The 15,029-nt window shown below is 33.3% G+C and overlaps 5 protein-coding genes across 5 annotated transcripts, besides 3 other annotated features; 3 read left to right on the top strand and 2 right to left on the bottom strand.

The window, feature by feature from the left end:
* Positions 1-77: 77 nt before the first annotated feature.
* Positions 78-1,596: a mobile genetic element.
* Positions 1,597-4,430: 2,834 nt separating this feature from the next.
* On the bottom strand, positions 4,431-5,465 carry TVAGG3_1032700 (nerve growth factor signaling pathway; the record flags this gene model as incomplete). The annotated part of the gene is made up of 1 exon (XM_001311624.1): positions 4,431-5,465. The coding sequence occupies one exon, from the start codon at positions 5,463-5,465 to the stop codon at positions 4,431-4,433; it is 1,035 nt and encodes a 344-aa protein (XP_001311625.1).
* A 1,095-nt stretch (positions 5,466-6,560) lies between these two features.
* TVAGG3_1032690 (glycosyltransferase family) lies at positions 6,561-7,893 on the top strand (the record flags this gene model as incomplete). The annotated part of the gene is made up of 1 exon (XM_001311625.1): positions 6,561-7,793. One exon carries the CDS (start codon positions 6,561-6,563, stop codon positions 7,791-7,793), a length of 1,233 nt encoding a protein of 410 aa, XP_001311626.1.
* Positions 7,894-8,330: 437 nt separating this feature from the next.
* Positions 8,331-8,368: a mobile genetic element.
* A 1,175-nt stretch (positions 8,369-9,543) lies between these two features.
* Positions 9,544-9,580: a mobile genetic element.
* Positions 9,581-11,090, top strand: TVAGG3_1032660 (uncharacterized protein; the record flags this gene model as incomplete). Its single annotated transcript, XM_001311626.1, has 1 exon — positions 9,645-10,982. One exon carries the CDS (start codon positions 9,645-9,647, stop codon positions 10,980-10,982), a length of 1,338 nt encoding a protein of 445 aa, XP_001311627.1.
* A 669-nt stretch (positions 11,091-11,759) lies between these two features.
* TVAGG3_1032650 (WD repeat-containing protein 1 family) lies at positions 11,760-13,612 on the top strand (the record flags this gene model as incomplete). The annotated part of the gene is made up of 1 exon (XM_001311627.2): positions 11,779-13,557. One exon carries the CDS (start codon positions 11,779-11,781, stop codon positions 13,555-13,557), a length of 1,779 nt encoding a protein of 592 aa, XP_001311628.1.
* Positions 13,613-14,216: 604 nt separating this feature from the next.
* On the bottom strand, positions 14,217-15,028 carry TVAGG3_1032640 (histone, subunit A domain-containing protein; the record flags this gene model as incomplete). The annotated part of the gene is made up of 1 exon (XM_001311628.1): positions 14,537-15,028. The coding sequence occupies one exon, from the start codon at positions 15,026-15,028 to the stop codon at positions 14,537-14,539; it is 492 nt and encodes a 163-aa protein (XP_001311629.1).
* Position 15,029: the final 1 nt, after the last annotated feature.

Here is a 15,029-nt window from a genome sequence, read left to right as displayed (position 1 = left end):
CTGTTAGCAAAGATGAGTGGAAACAGCTATTCATATTAAGGAAGGACGTTGCTGAACTAGTTAAACCTGTTGCACAAACATTGTTTCAGATAAGACCAGCAATGACTAAGAACCCTTTGACCTTAGTCAATGAGACCATAGAGGTTGAAGATAATGACATGAAAGAACTAGGAATGAATGAGAGAAGTTGTGAAGGATGTTTGAGTCAAAACACATGGTTCTTCAGAGCTGTTAAGAAACTTAGTAAAGAACGACAGAAATATTTTATAGAGAAGTATTGCAAAGGATGTAAATGAATTGCTTGAAATAGAACTTAGAGACACTTTCACACTAAAGGACTTGAGAAGAAATAAGTACATGAGTGAAGAAGGTATTGACATAGTTAGTGTTATAAATGACTTAAGAAGATGTGTTGTCGTTATTGACGGAGCACGTATGACATATCTAGTGAAAGATTATGATGGAATACGAGACACAACAACACTTGTGTCAGTAGATAGCAAGGAATTCAATAAGCTCATGAAGAGTGTTTATGTAGGACGTATTGAAGAGAAGGATGTGAACGCACTGATGATTTATGAAGCGGGTCAGAACAAGAACTATCTTATGAAGTCAGGCATGAGATTCTTTGACGAAAGAGATGACATTTACAGCTATTTCAGAGGATATGAGTATGAGGTACTGAATGAAGTAGATGAAAGCATTATTGAAGGATATTTGAAACATGTTCACGATGTCATATGTAATGAGGATGAAGAGCTTTATGAGTATGTTTTGAACTGGTTCGCCTACATCGTTCAAAATCCTTGTGGAAAGACTGGAACAGTACTTTTGTTAACAGGAAAGCAAGGAACTGGTAAGAATGTACTTAGTAATGTTCTATGCGAGCTCATTAGCAAGTACGCCAACAATAATATAACGGCAATAGAGAATGTGGTTGGTAGATTCAATGCTGCTATTGAGAACATGAAGCTCATCGTATGCAATGAACTAAGCTCATGCGATACGTCTAAGGTCATGAACCACGACGCACTAAAGTCAATAGTAACAGAGACTCAGTTGGACTTAAATCAGAAGTGTCAGCCAGTAAGAAAGATAGAGAATGTTTGTAATATCATCATGATATCTAACAACTTCAACTCAGTAAAGATTGACAAAGACGACAGAAGATTTGTTGTCATTGACGTAAGCAGCAGATACAAAGGAAATTACGAATATTTCTCAAATCTCATTGAAAGCTTTAATGAAGAGTTTTATTCAAACTTACTGACGTACTTCATGAAGAAAGATTTAAGTGAATTTGATGTAAGGAAGATACCATTCACCAGGGCTAAACAAGAACTCATCGAAATGAACAAAACACCTTACCAAATGTTTTACGAGGAGTTCTATGAAAAGTTTGTATCCGGATGGAATTGTACAGAGTGCTACAGAAGATATAAAGAATTTGCGAAGGAGAATGAATTCTTTGCATGTAGTTCAAATGTATTTGGCGGCAAGATGAGAGAATTTGTGAAGAGAAGTAGAAAGCGAGACGGTTCTGCACGAAGTTATATTTACGAAGCAAGTATGATATTAGAAGGTCGTGGAAAGAAAGAAACAGTGAATTATGAGGAAGTGCTTGAAAAATTCATGGAGTACATGGGAAGCAATATAACATACAACAAAGACATATACAGTGAGTTTAAGTACTACTGTGAACAGCATGAGATTGAAGTAATGAGTAAAGGAGACTTTGAAACGCTTATGAAAGACAGTGAGGAGGTCATACATGAGAACAGTGTTGAAATAGTTCATGAGAACAGTGAGGAGGTCATACATGAATGCAATGATGAAATAGTTCACGATGTCGTTCGTGAAGAAGCCATTGCAACAAAGAATGAGATAAAGGATTTCATAGAACTTAACAAGGAGGAGTTTAAAGAAGGCTATGAAGTGAAAAGATGTGAAGAAGATTTCTTGGCGTATTTGAAGAAAAAGAGACTAAAGCCAATGGCTCAAAATAAGTTTCAATCGATGTTTGAAAAGAAACGTTTGAGCTATGGTGGTGTAAGAAGCACATATTACTTTGTTAAGAAGTGAGGATATTTATTTTTGTCGTTAGTGTTGGAGTTTGTGTTTGTTGTTAGTGTTTGTCATTTGTGCTGAGGTTAGTACTTGTCGTTAGTGTTGGAGTTTGTGTTTGTTGTTAGTGTTTGTCATTTGTGCTGAGGTTAGTACTTGTTGTTAGTGTTGGAGTTTGTGTTTGTCATTTGTGCTGAGGTTAGTACTTGTTGTTAGTGTTGGAGTTTGTGTTTGTCATTTGTGCTGAGGTTAGTACTTGATGTTAGTGTTGGAGTTTGTGTTTGTCATTTGTGCTGAGGTTAGTACTTGATGTTAGTGTTGGAGTTTGTGTTTGTTGTTAGTGTTTGTCATTTGTGCTGAGGTTAGTACTTGTCGTTAGTGTTGGAGTTTGTGTTTGTTGTTAGTGTTTGTCATTTGTGCTGAGGTTAGTACTTGATGTTAGTGTTGGAGTTTGTGTTTGTCATTTGTGCTGAGGTTAGTACTTGATGTTAGTGTTGGAGTTTGTGTTTGTCATTTGTGCTGAGGTTAGTACTTGATGTTAGTGTTGGAGTTTGTGTTTGTTGTTAGTGTTTGTCATTTGTGCTGAGGTTAGTACTTGATGTTAGTGTTGGAGTTTGTGTTTGTTGTTAGTGTTTGTCATTTGTGCTGAGGTTAGTACTTGATGTTAGTGTTGGAGTTTGTGTTTGTTGTTAGTGTTTGTCATTTGTGCTGAGGTTAGTACTTGATGTTAGTGTTGGAGTTTGTGTTTGTTGTTAGTGTTTGTCATTTGTGCTGAGGTTAGTACTTGATGTTAGTGTTGGAGTTTGTGTTTGTTGTTAGTGTTTGTCATTTGTGCTGAGGTTAGTACTTGTCGTTAGTGTTGGAGTTTGTGTTTGTTGTTAGTGTTTGTCATTTGTGCTGAGGTTAGTACTTGATGTTAGTGTTGGAGTTTGTGTTTGTTGTTAGTGAGAGAATAAATTAAATCATGAACTTTGCCATGGTCTCTGTCCCTAGTAGTTTTCATTAAGTTCTGGAAATAATGAAAGTCATAAACTTTGTCATGGTCTCTGTCCCTAGTAGTTTTCATTATCTCACAGAGTTAATGAAAGTCATACTTTCTATCAGATGAAGCACGCAGATGAACATAACGAAAGTTAGTGGGTTTGCCACGAGTTATGAATAAAATATTGGCATATTAGATGAGATAGCTGATGAAACAGATGAAGATAAATTAAATCTTGGACTTTGCCACACTCTGTCCCTAGTTCCTCAAAATAATCCTTGACAACGTTGCTTAGAAAATTTGGTTCAAAACCTCATCTGATTTTAATCTGTTATGCTACCTGTTAAGTTTCGCGAGATTATAAATGTCATGGAGTTATATAAAAAGGAGGGACAGCTAGGGACACTGGAAGTACTTGTAAGGCTATCTGTTAAGATTGCATGAAATACTAAAAAGTCATGAAATCCATTATCGCTGTGCTAGCTTCACCTTAGAGTAAAATGACGACTAAAGTCACTGAAGCAATGAAACAAAAGTTTTTGGTAGAATACATTAAATCAGGAATTATTCCAGAAGGTTTTACATTCATACTATGAAGGATGGTAGAGTTCAGTTTAGAAAGATAAAGCAACCATTAGATAAAGAAGGAATTTTGAGAAAGATTAAACTTCATGAGGACAACATTGCTGAACTTAAGAAGAAGTTAGAAGAGTTGGAGAAAGCAGACGACAGTGAGTTATAAAGCAATGAATTCAACAGGTTAGAAATCGGGTTAGAAATCGGGTTAGAAATCGGGTTAGATCTCACCACTTCACCTAAATTTATTTTTGTGCTATGTTTTCATACGTGTGAGGGTGGTGATATCATTAATTTTTAAGTTTATTTTTTATTTTATTTTTTATTTGGATGTAAATGACAGAACAAAAGCAACTCATTCGAATTCCACAGTATAACAAACATACATTTAAACATTTATTCTTCCTTCCTGAGCATAACATGTTCTTTACACTTCATCCTAGACCAGTTGACTATACATTGACTGTGTATAAAGATTGTCATGGTAGTTTTATAAAAACTTATGATGATGAAGGTAAGTTAACAAGACTATGCATTTCAAAACTTGAGAAACTTTATGACTTCAAGTATGACTACAATAGAGTTAACATTGACGATGAAGATATAGAAGAAAATTTATGAGAACGTTTATTTTTTCATTAGTGAGTTCGTTAGTGGGGTGAAGTGGTTGGCAGCTTTGTAAATATTTAAGGTTAAGTTAGTGTTGTCGTTTGTGTTGTAAAATATACGTTAGCGGTTTCGTAAAGTGTCAAATTCACATATAATGGGTAAGTAGGTGCGCAGTGCCACAGTACCCAACTAACCCATACTAACTAATATTGACATTTGCGCCTATTGAAATTAGATATTCCAAGATATCATAACAATTGTAAAAAGTCGCTAAACCAAGAGCAGTCCATCCACCAATATCTTGTGCATTGATGTTTCGAACCAATGGAGATAAATACTTCATGAGCTCGAGTGAACGGAATTTTATTGCAAATGGCAAAATTTTGTCGTAATCGCTTGTTTGTTCCATTAATAATGCAAGAGCTTCAACATTATAACTTCTTGCACAAATATCTATATCAATTTGAATTTTGTAATTGTTGGCTAAAAGCATTATCAAATCTTTATTGTATGAAAATATCGCGTATTCCATGCATTTTTGATTTGGTTCTTGATAAGACAAACATTCATTGATAATTTGATCTTTTCCGCTGAGAAATGAAAGCCTAAGACATTTTTCAGTGACTTTGGAATTGAATTCAGACCTCAAATGCATGAAACATTCAACAGATCCATAATAACAGCAAAGTTCGAGATAGGAGAATTTGCATTCTTCTACCATAAAATGGTTTGTTACTGTTTCATTTGGATCAAAATTTTCTTTGTTGGCAAATTCTTTAAATGATTCAATATCATCATTCATAATTGCCTTCATGATTGTGTTGTCTTTGAAAACACCTAAAGGAGGATTTAGAGCATTCAAAACCCTATCAACATAATTATCATTTGATTTTGCATGAATTCCGTAATCCTTTTGTAAATAATAGCAAAATGGTGATGAAAGAAGCTCATTTTGAACTTCGGGATATTTATCGTAAACTTTTTTGAAAATTCTGAAATATAATCCATTATTTTTGTTTTTACACACAAATAGAACTGAGTATAAATTAATTACCTGGTATGGTTGGAAAATATTTGTTTTGATCAAGTTATTTTCAATAATTTCATAAAGTCTGTTAACTTCTTCATCAGTATCAAGATTTGACAGATGTAAAGCTTTGAATGTATCATAATACTCCTTCATTGTTCCCATTATTGAGTTGTAATGCGTCTTTGTGGTAGTGTTGTTGTTCATACCTCAAAAATTATGAAAAGTCGTAAAATTAAAAATCGATTTCGATGAGATATAATTACTGTCTGTACTAGTGTTATACGAATACTATTGTTTTTTATAAAAATACTTTTGTAAAAAGAAATTTTAATAAAACGATAAGAAATTATTCTTTATTCAATATCAATGTGGCCTACACATATTTTCATTAATAAACATGTTGTAAAAAACTCTGAAAATAGAAATAATTCAGATAAATTTCAGATTATTTGCCAACAGTTACGACTTTTATCTTGACAACATTTCATAAAAAGCATTGATACATTTGTAATTTCTGAATGATAAGATTCAACATTGATGAAGCAAATGAAAAATGTGATGGAATTTTTTTTTATCATAAAACAACAGAGAAATATCCTCAATTGTCGAAAAAATGTAATTCACAAGTATGTATCTGAGTTTGAGCTGGCAGCATTGATAATGGTAATCAAGAAAAGTCAGTGTTTTAATCCATCGTTATATTTTTCTTGAAACATTTCTCCAACTCCACAAAAGCTAGAAGATATGATAAAATAGAAGCATTCCTCACTCTCCTTTCTGGTATCGTTCTAAACATAATGTTTTTCTAACTATCCTTCATTTTGCTGCAAGAAAAAATAAAAATGACTTTTTTTGTTATCATTTTGAATCTAAATTTTTGTATAATTTGAAAATGTTTTACATGGTTTTCATCTTTCACCGACCTTATAAAACAATCACTATGCGGTATCATAGCTTTTGAATAAGTTGAATCATCTAATAAAACTAATTCCTGCTATGAAACGGAAGTTAGCATATCTTCTATTTTTGTGAAGTGCTGGTGAATGAACTTGATATGTAAAATCTTCTAAAGAAGTAGAAGAGCAAAATACTATTCTTTAGGCAATCTATATCATCAAATACTCGTTCTGAAACGATGGATTTGAAAAAATAATTTCATTTTCCTGATCAAAAATGATACCAGAAACAATAACATAAATTTTTGTTCCAAATATGAATTAAATTTGTTATAATAAATGAAATAAAACATAAAAAAAATTCTGAAATAAAGATTTCTGAAATTTTTTTGGTTTTGTTCAAATGTTTAAAGGAATCGTGATTGACGCGCCGAGAAGAAGGAAGCAAAATGTTGTCTTGCCTTTAATGGTTCTATTTTTGACGTGTTTAGCGTTTCCTTTTGCGATAATTCTTAGAATAGAATTTATTTTCGATGGAAGTTTAACGAATTTTGTCGTTTTAGAGAGTTTAAATCTTATTGATACAACTCCATTTTATCCCGAAACAGCATTAACCAAAAAATCCTTCATAATTCAAGGAAATAAAGAAAAAATTGATAAATACGTTAATAATGTCGGTGGAAGGAAAATTACAGCGTGGGTCTTCATGCAACTTTCATCACTATCCAGAACAAACATTACTTATTACGTTTTACAAAACGTTTATGTAAATCCAGCTGGCGGATGGTCAGATGGACGTTCAATTATCCAATATCCACAAACGGTTGGAGTACCTCGATTTAATACTAAGAGTGGACCCGTTACTCAAAGAGTTGATGATTTAATATGTCTAGGAAATGAATGGTGTTATGTATTTGCTCACTTTGTCTTAGATGTCCTTTCTTATCTCGTTTACATACCATTAGAAGTCAGAAAGAACTCATATTTCTTAATATTATCAACTTCAAGTGTTTACAGAGAGTTTCTTACACAACTCGATATCGAAGATTCAAAAATATTATGTCCTGGAAGATCCTTTATATTTGCTTCGCGATTTCATACGATAATTTCATCAGAATCAATTCACGGTTGTTTTGTTGAAGGATTACCAAAAGTTTCAGAAACAATAAGGAAGAAATTTAAATGTGAAAACGTAAAACCAGAATTCCTTGGCTTCTACAATCGTCCAAAGAACAGAAATCGACATATCTTGGAATTTCCAGAACTCGTCAAAGCATGTCAAAAACATTTCGAAGGGAATATAGATGTCCGAGAACTAGCAGAATACAAGAGTTTGGAAGAAGCCGTGAAACAATATTCTCCAATCAAAATCTTTTTCTCTCCAACAGGTTCTAGCATCATCAACTGCATGTTCATGGCTGAGAACACAGGTATCGTGTGTTGTTTGGGCGATTTAAACGATCCTCCAGCTGAATGTGCCGCAAAAGTGTTACATAAGTGGATGATAACGGTTGCTGTCCCTGGAATGAAACACCACGCTGCAGACAAAGGCTCTCTTCCTCATGAATCTGCAATTAAATCAATTGAAGCAGTGATGTACGCAATTGAGCACCAAGAATGGCAGAATAACCTATAATAGTAATATATTTATGTTTATTTGATATTTTCATAAAAAAAAAGAAAAATAATTTAATATTTTTCTTTTTTCCTTCGAATTTATAATAAATATTTTGTTATGTTTCGTATGATTTTAATCATTAACTATTCGTATACTTTTTAACTCATTCAATTGTTTGTTATTATATTTTGAATTTTTTTCGAATTTATAATAAATATTTTGTTATGTTTCGTATGGTTTTAATCAATTCTCCTTTATCAAGACTAATATCCTTTGAAATATAATTTCATTAAGATAAAAATAAAAATTATAAAACAATAGCTATTCGCAAATTCTAGTCTATGTCAAACTATTTCGAAATCACCACAAAAATTAGTATCTTTGGCTTAATAAAATTCTTATGAAAATATATTGTTAATTAACTATTGAGAATTACAAATTATGCATATATCTAACTTTTTATCAATTTCTTCTATTAAATCATGATCTCAAAACAATTTGAAGTTATTATGATTTTGGAAAAATTTAATAAAAAGCTGTGTTTGTATTATATATTGTTGTAAACAGAAATTCATCAAAAGTGACACCTCAGAAAAGCTAAAATATTGAATTTTTGGAACTTTTGATAGAGCACGTTTTTAAATATTAATTAAAGTAAATGTATATTTTGTAAAGATTTTTTTTAATTAAAAAATAAAATTTTGAAGAAGAACACAAAATCTTCTGAAAAATAATATCACATAAACTCATATTATTTTCTAATATATAACTATTTTATATAAAAATCAAATTCAATGATCTTAAAAGCGAAGGATAAACCTCAAAATTTACGAATATAATGAGTGGGAATATAATGCTTATCTATCATAAAACCATATGAAATATCAATTTTTGCTTTACGCCTAATTTTTGACGACAATTAGCAAAAAATGTTAAATGTTAACACTCAGTCCATTTGAATATGAAAAATAAAATTGACTTTGATTAAATGTTTTTATTTATCATGCAATTCTTCTTGCGACCAAAGATTTGAATAAAATTTCAAAAAATAAGATAGCTTAAAAAATAATATACGGTAGTGTTTACTAATAGATGAATAGTATATAAATTCTATTAAAATGGATTTGATCCAAAAAAATATAAAACCAAAAATAATTGTTATAATTTAAATGAAGAAGTAATTTAAAACGATTTTTATTTATGATCAAATTTTATATATTTTTTTGGATCAAATCCATTTTAATAGAATTTATATACTATTCATCTATTAGTAAACACTACCGTATATTATTTTTAAGCTATCTTATTTTTTGAAATTTTATTCAAATCTTTGGTCGCAAGAAGAATTGCATGATAATAAAAACATTTTAATCAAAGTCAATTTTTTTTTCATATTCAAATGGACTGAGTGTTAACATTTAACATTTTTTGCTATTGTCGTCAAAAATTAGGCGTAAAGCAAAAATTGATATTTCATATGGTTTATGATAGATAAGCATTATATTCCCACTCATTATATTCGTAAATTTTGAGGTTTATCATTCGCTTTTAAGATCATTGAATTTGATTTTTATATAAAATAGTTATATATTAGAAAATAATATGAGTTTATGTGATATTATTTTTCAGAAGATTTCATTCTATATGCCTATGAAAAGTACTCTCAAAACTAACTTTTTCCTAATTATAATAAAATCTAGAATATTGTATTATGCTTAGTATTATTTCATTTTTCTCATTCAATTTAGAATTTACAAATGTCAAAAAATTGAGAGCCGTCACTTTTGATGAATTTCTGTTTATTACAATATAGCTTTCACATCAAGATTTAATGCATATTCTTAATGATATCAAATCAAAAATATTTCCATGAATGGCGGGAATTTGTACGGCCACCAGCCGAATGAAAACCAGCCAATGCAAAATGCGAAATTTCCTATACCCCAAGGCCAGCCAATGTTTCGGCAGCAAATGACGAACGCATCTCAACTATATAGGCAATTTAATCCAAATATGATTAATCAATATCACGCAATGTATCAACAAAACCAACAACAATCTCAGGCAGCACAGCCACCTCCAATTCCTCAGACACAGCCTGTTATGCCCACTGGACAACAGCCTCCACAGAATCAACAGTCGAAAAAACGAGCCAAACAGCAACCCCAAAAGCATCCATATCCTCCACAGCAATTTGCATTTAATCATCAACCATATTTGGTGCAGCAACAGCAGCCACAAGACATAATTAAAGGACTTTTATCAAAATTACCAGATGAGTTAGCAGATTTATTCTTCAAAATATATAACATACCTCAGAAAAAGAAAGACCAAAGAATTGCGATGTTTATCGATATGATTACTGAATTAAATCAAAGTTTTCCTGATGCTGCTAAAATGATCTCTCAATACCAGCTCATGAAACCAGAAGCAATTAATGCATTTCGCGATCCGCCTTTACCAGCTGTTTTTCAAAGAACAAAAGGAACATATCCTTCATATTTTATTTGTTATAGAACGAAAAAGGATGGTTTCGAGTATATACCATCTCCAAGAGAGAAAAAGCAAAATGAAATGATAATAGGAACTTTTTTTACAATACAAAACGTTCCAGCTCGCGGAAAAGTTGCATTAATCGATAAAGACAAAAGACGCGAAATACAACCATTTAAATTCGGAGAAACGTTCGAATGTTTCGTTCTCCATTCAAATGAACCGATGCAAGGAAAATTCCACATATTAACTGAGCTCGCACCGGAAGTTTCTAATATATTAACATTCTTCGTAATACAAATGGTCACGCGGCGTAGCTGGGTTGACGTAGTTTCCAATTTATCCAAGAATGATCCACAATTTAATCCTGCCTTGATTGGAGACGTAATTCCAGCATCGCATTCGGTTAATGGCGTGACCTGTCATATAGATGCCGCAAGCATTTTCGAAAGCGCTTGTACAACTTATTTACCAATTTGTCCTCGATGCGGAAAGCAAATTCTTCTGAAGGATTTGTCATTTAGCTTAACACAGGATGCTCCTCCAAGTAATCCTGACCCACTTGTCGCTGATTTCATCGCTCAAGAATTATATTACGTACGAGAAGATAGCGATGACGTTTCTGATATAGAAACTTTACAGGCCGACCAAAGAGAATTTAATTTTTCAGGTGCCGACGAATATCTCAATTCAATCAGCGAATCTATCTTGTAATTTATTGTTTGTATCAATAATTGAGATACATTTCATTTTTTTTGGGTTCATCTAAGTTAGTTTCCAAATATATTTTTTATATAATTGTTTTATGTTATATTCTTTGTTTATTATTAAATAATACTATATTTATCTGGTGTTTTCTTTTCTATATCTGCATCAAAATCATATTTTAAATTTCAAAATTTGAAATAAATAAAAGATAAGACCATATGACCTAATCTGTTAAAGTCCTGGACTTATCATGCGGATATTTATCTTCAACATTACATTTCAACAAATATTTCAACAAAAATTTCTTCAATTTTGCATAAACTTTTACTCCGGATTTGAATTCTGTTGCTACTATATGAATTTATTAGATATTCTAGATTATATTCCGGATTATCATAATTTGTTCAATTTTGGAAATTTTAAGGATATTTACTCATTTTGGAATATTGCACTCACAAGAGATTAGTAAAATTTTGTTATGCGAATGTTAAACATCCTTGAAAGGACAAATAAGAATTAAAATGAAATTCAAAACGCTAAGAATCGAAAGAAAATTTTCATAAACGATATCTGCTATCAGTAACAATTCAAAATATTCATATGTCGATCGCGATTTTCAGAAGAAAATGATGATTTGTGGAGAACTCAAAACTTTTTATGATTTGATTTGATATTTTTTGGGACAAAGTTCAATAACACTCTATAAGCATAGTGCGTATCAATATTCGAAGCAGAGAGGATGATCTGGACAATCTCAAAATGCAATCCTTTGAAACGTGACGGTTGTGAATTCACTTTTTGGATGAGTGTTACTCCAGAAACAACCTATGCTCCACACCCAACACCACAACGTGGTCATGGTTTCTTCATGAGCGCCAACGATAACACAAACACTTGCGCTTATTGCATCGATAACCTTGTTTATATCGTCGGTTTAGAAAATCTCTTCGACGTTAACGTTTATGTCGGACACCAAGGCAAGACAACAGCTGCTACATATTCTCCAAACGGCCGTTGGGTCGCTTCTGCTGATGAAGCAGGCAATGTCAAGATTTGGGAACCAAAGTGCATGGAAACAGGTCTCCTTCTTGAAACAAGACCAATTTCCGGCCCAATTTTCGATATCTCATGGACTGGCGATAACGAGCGTATCTCTGTTGTCGGCCAAGGCCAAAACAACTCATTCGGCTGTGTTGTTGCTGCTCAGACAGGTTCTGCACAAGGCGAAGTCATGGGCCACACAAAGGTCGTCAACACAGGCTGCCTTAAGCCAACACGTCCATTCAGATTCGTTACAGCAGGTGATGACTTCACACACGTCTTCTACAAGGGCCCACCATTCAAATTCGACCACTCCTGCAAGGACCACGAGAAGTTTGTCCTCTGCGCACGTTTCGCTCCAGACGGATCTGTCTATGCCACAACCGGCCTTGATGGCAAGGTCTGCATCTACGACGGCAAGGAGTCCACCAAGATCAACGTCTTCCAGTTCCCATGCGGCGTAACATGCATCTCCTTCAGCCCAGATTCCAAGCAAGGCTTGATCTCCTTGACAGATGGCCGTGCTCTTGTCATCAACATCGCCGACGGATCTGTCGCCGAGGAGTACAAGATCGGCAGTGAAATCTGGCAGCAACAAGCCGGTACACTCTGGACAAAGAAATACAAGATTTCATTCTCACTCAACGGTGATTTCAACTACCTCGAGAACGGCCAAGTCCGCGTAGAGCGCGCCCACTCTGCCGCTATCACATCTGCTTGCCTCATCCCAGGAGGATTCGTCACAGCAGATACACGCGGTATGATTCTCTTCCGCAAGTTCGGACAGTCTCCATACGCTTCTGCCAATCCAGAGGGTGTAGAAGTCAAGACACCACACGTTATTGCTCTCGCTCTTTCCAAGGACGGAGAACACCTCTACGCAGCACGCGCTGATGCAACAATCACTGTTTACAAGGTTGCCGATGGCAATCAGGAGAAGACACTCAATGCCAAGGTTCCAATTAAGGGACTTTACAACTTTGGCGATGACTTCCTTGTCCACAACCAGGAAGGACTTCTCCTCCTCCACGACGGCGAGTTCACAAAGATCGCTACACCATTCAGCCCAACAGCTGTCGCTGTTCACCCAGAATTCAAGGAAATCTGCATCGGAGGACCAAAGGGTGCTACAGTCTTCATCGATCCAAAGGGAGCTGTCCTTGGAGAGGCAAAGGGCCACGATTCAGATGTCGTCGCAATCGCTTACTCCGCTGACGGAACAAAGGTCGCAACAGCTGCCGCCCGCAAGGATATCACAGTTTGGGCACGCGACAACCTCAAGGAGGAAATTCACACTGGATGGTCACTTCACTCACTTCCAGTTACAAAGATTTTGTTCGCAAAGGACGGACAGCACCTCATCACAGTCTCCGCTGACCGCACAATCCGCCAGTGGTCTCTCGAGAAGAAGAGACGCTACGTCGTAGTAGAGCGCGCCCACCAGCAGAGAATCAACGACGCTTACTGGATCGATGAGACCCACTTACTTACAGTCGGTGAAGATGCCGCCGCTAAGATATGGGCTGTTGCTTTTATCTAAATTGCTTCTTTTTTTTGATTATGGATATTAAAAACAAGTATCAATTATACTTCTTATATTATTTGAATATACTTATTAATTTATACTTCTTCAATTGAGAAATTTTCAAAATCGATATTTAAAATTGATTTAAATACAATATATCATTATATTTCATGTTTTAAATTATTGGCCTTGATTCTGATGAACTTAATTAACTTGAATTATTAAAATTATTTTTATAATTTCGGAAATGAGACTTTATATAGCAGGTTCAACATCAGATCATGCATCTTGTTTGATATTAAGCTTCGATTGATTTCCAAAAAAAATTCCAAATCCTGAAAATGCGTTGAAATAAAACATTTTAGATCTTGAAAAAATAGATTTCGAATTTCTTTTTGGAATTTTTATTATTCAAATTGTTCCTTTCAGAGAAATTCCCTATTAAATATTAAAACTAAATCAACAAAATTATAATATTTTATATGAAAATTTGATATTTTTCATTAAAATATCTATTTGTTATGGAATTTTATTGTTAATTTTTATATTTATATTATAAGTTATAAAATTGGGAAAAATGCAATGTTCATATTCTGGAAAGACCAGTTATTCACATCATTTTATTCAACATAATTAATTGGTAATTCACAATGATATATAAAAGGGAGAATAATCTAAACATAGTTTTAAATTTTTTATTCAAACATAATATATTGTAAAATAATGTGATAAGTCATACAACCGAAACATGTGAGGTATAATTCAAAATTTTCATGTATTTTTTTCATCTAAGAACTTGTATAGTTATGAATGAAATCAATTTGTGTTAGTAAATAATTCTGCCTTGTAATGTGCGTAATATGTTAACTAATTGAATTGAATTTTTTCCATTCATGCACAAACTTGCATCAATCGACTATTTGGTATTGAAAATCGTTTTAATTTCAAAATCATGAAAAATTATGAATTCTCTATTTGTTTCTATGTACATTTATCACATATCATCTTCAAGATCTGAAACTTGTTCACTCTGTTCAACAGATGGTTGCTCACTACGTTGCGGATCTTCTTCCCCACTATCTTTTTCTTCATTTTCATTAGCTTCTTCTTCTGGTTGTTTTTCTTCTTCTTTTTCTTCAGCTTCTGGCTCATTTTCTTCTTGTTCATTAGCTGCTTCATTTTCTTCAACTTGCTCCTCTTGGTGTGGTTGATTTTGTTGTTCTTCGGTAACTATAAATTGACCAAGAATTGCTTTTAGAGCTGGATCATTATTGATTGCAGCAACGAAGTGTTGAGAAGTCATTTTAGCTTTTCCTTTCTTCTTAGATTCTTCGTTTATCTTTTTGAATGTATATCTTGCAAATTCTTCAGCTGCAACACGTAACATATCAATTCCTTTCTTTGGAATATCCTTGAGGTCCGGATCTTGCGTAATGATTTCTTTGATCTTTGATGCAGGAAAGGCTGGAAGTTGCTTAGAACTCATT

This window comes from Trichomonas vaginalis, chromosome I (genome assembly GCF_026262505.1).
Source record: "Trichomonas vaginalis G3 chromosome I, whole genome shotgun sequence".
NCBI classification, from domain to species: domain Eukaryota; phylum Parabasalia; order Trichomonadida; family Trichomonadidae; genus Trichomonas; species Trichomonas vaginalis.
This window is presented reverse-complemented; position numbering and strand designations above follow the sequence as displayed.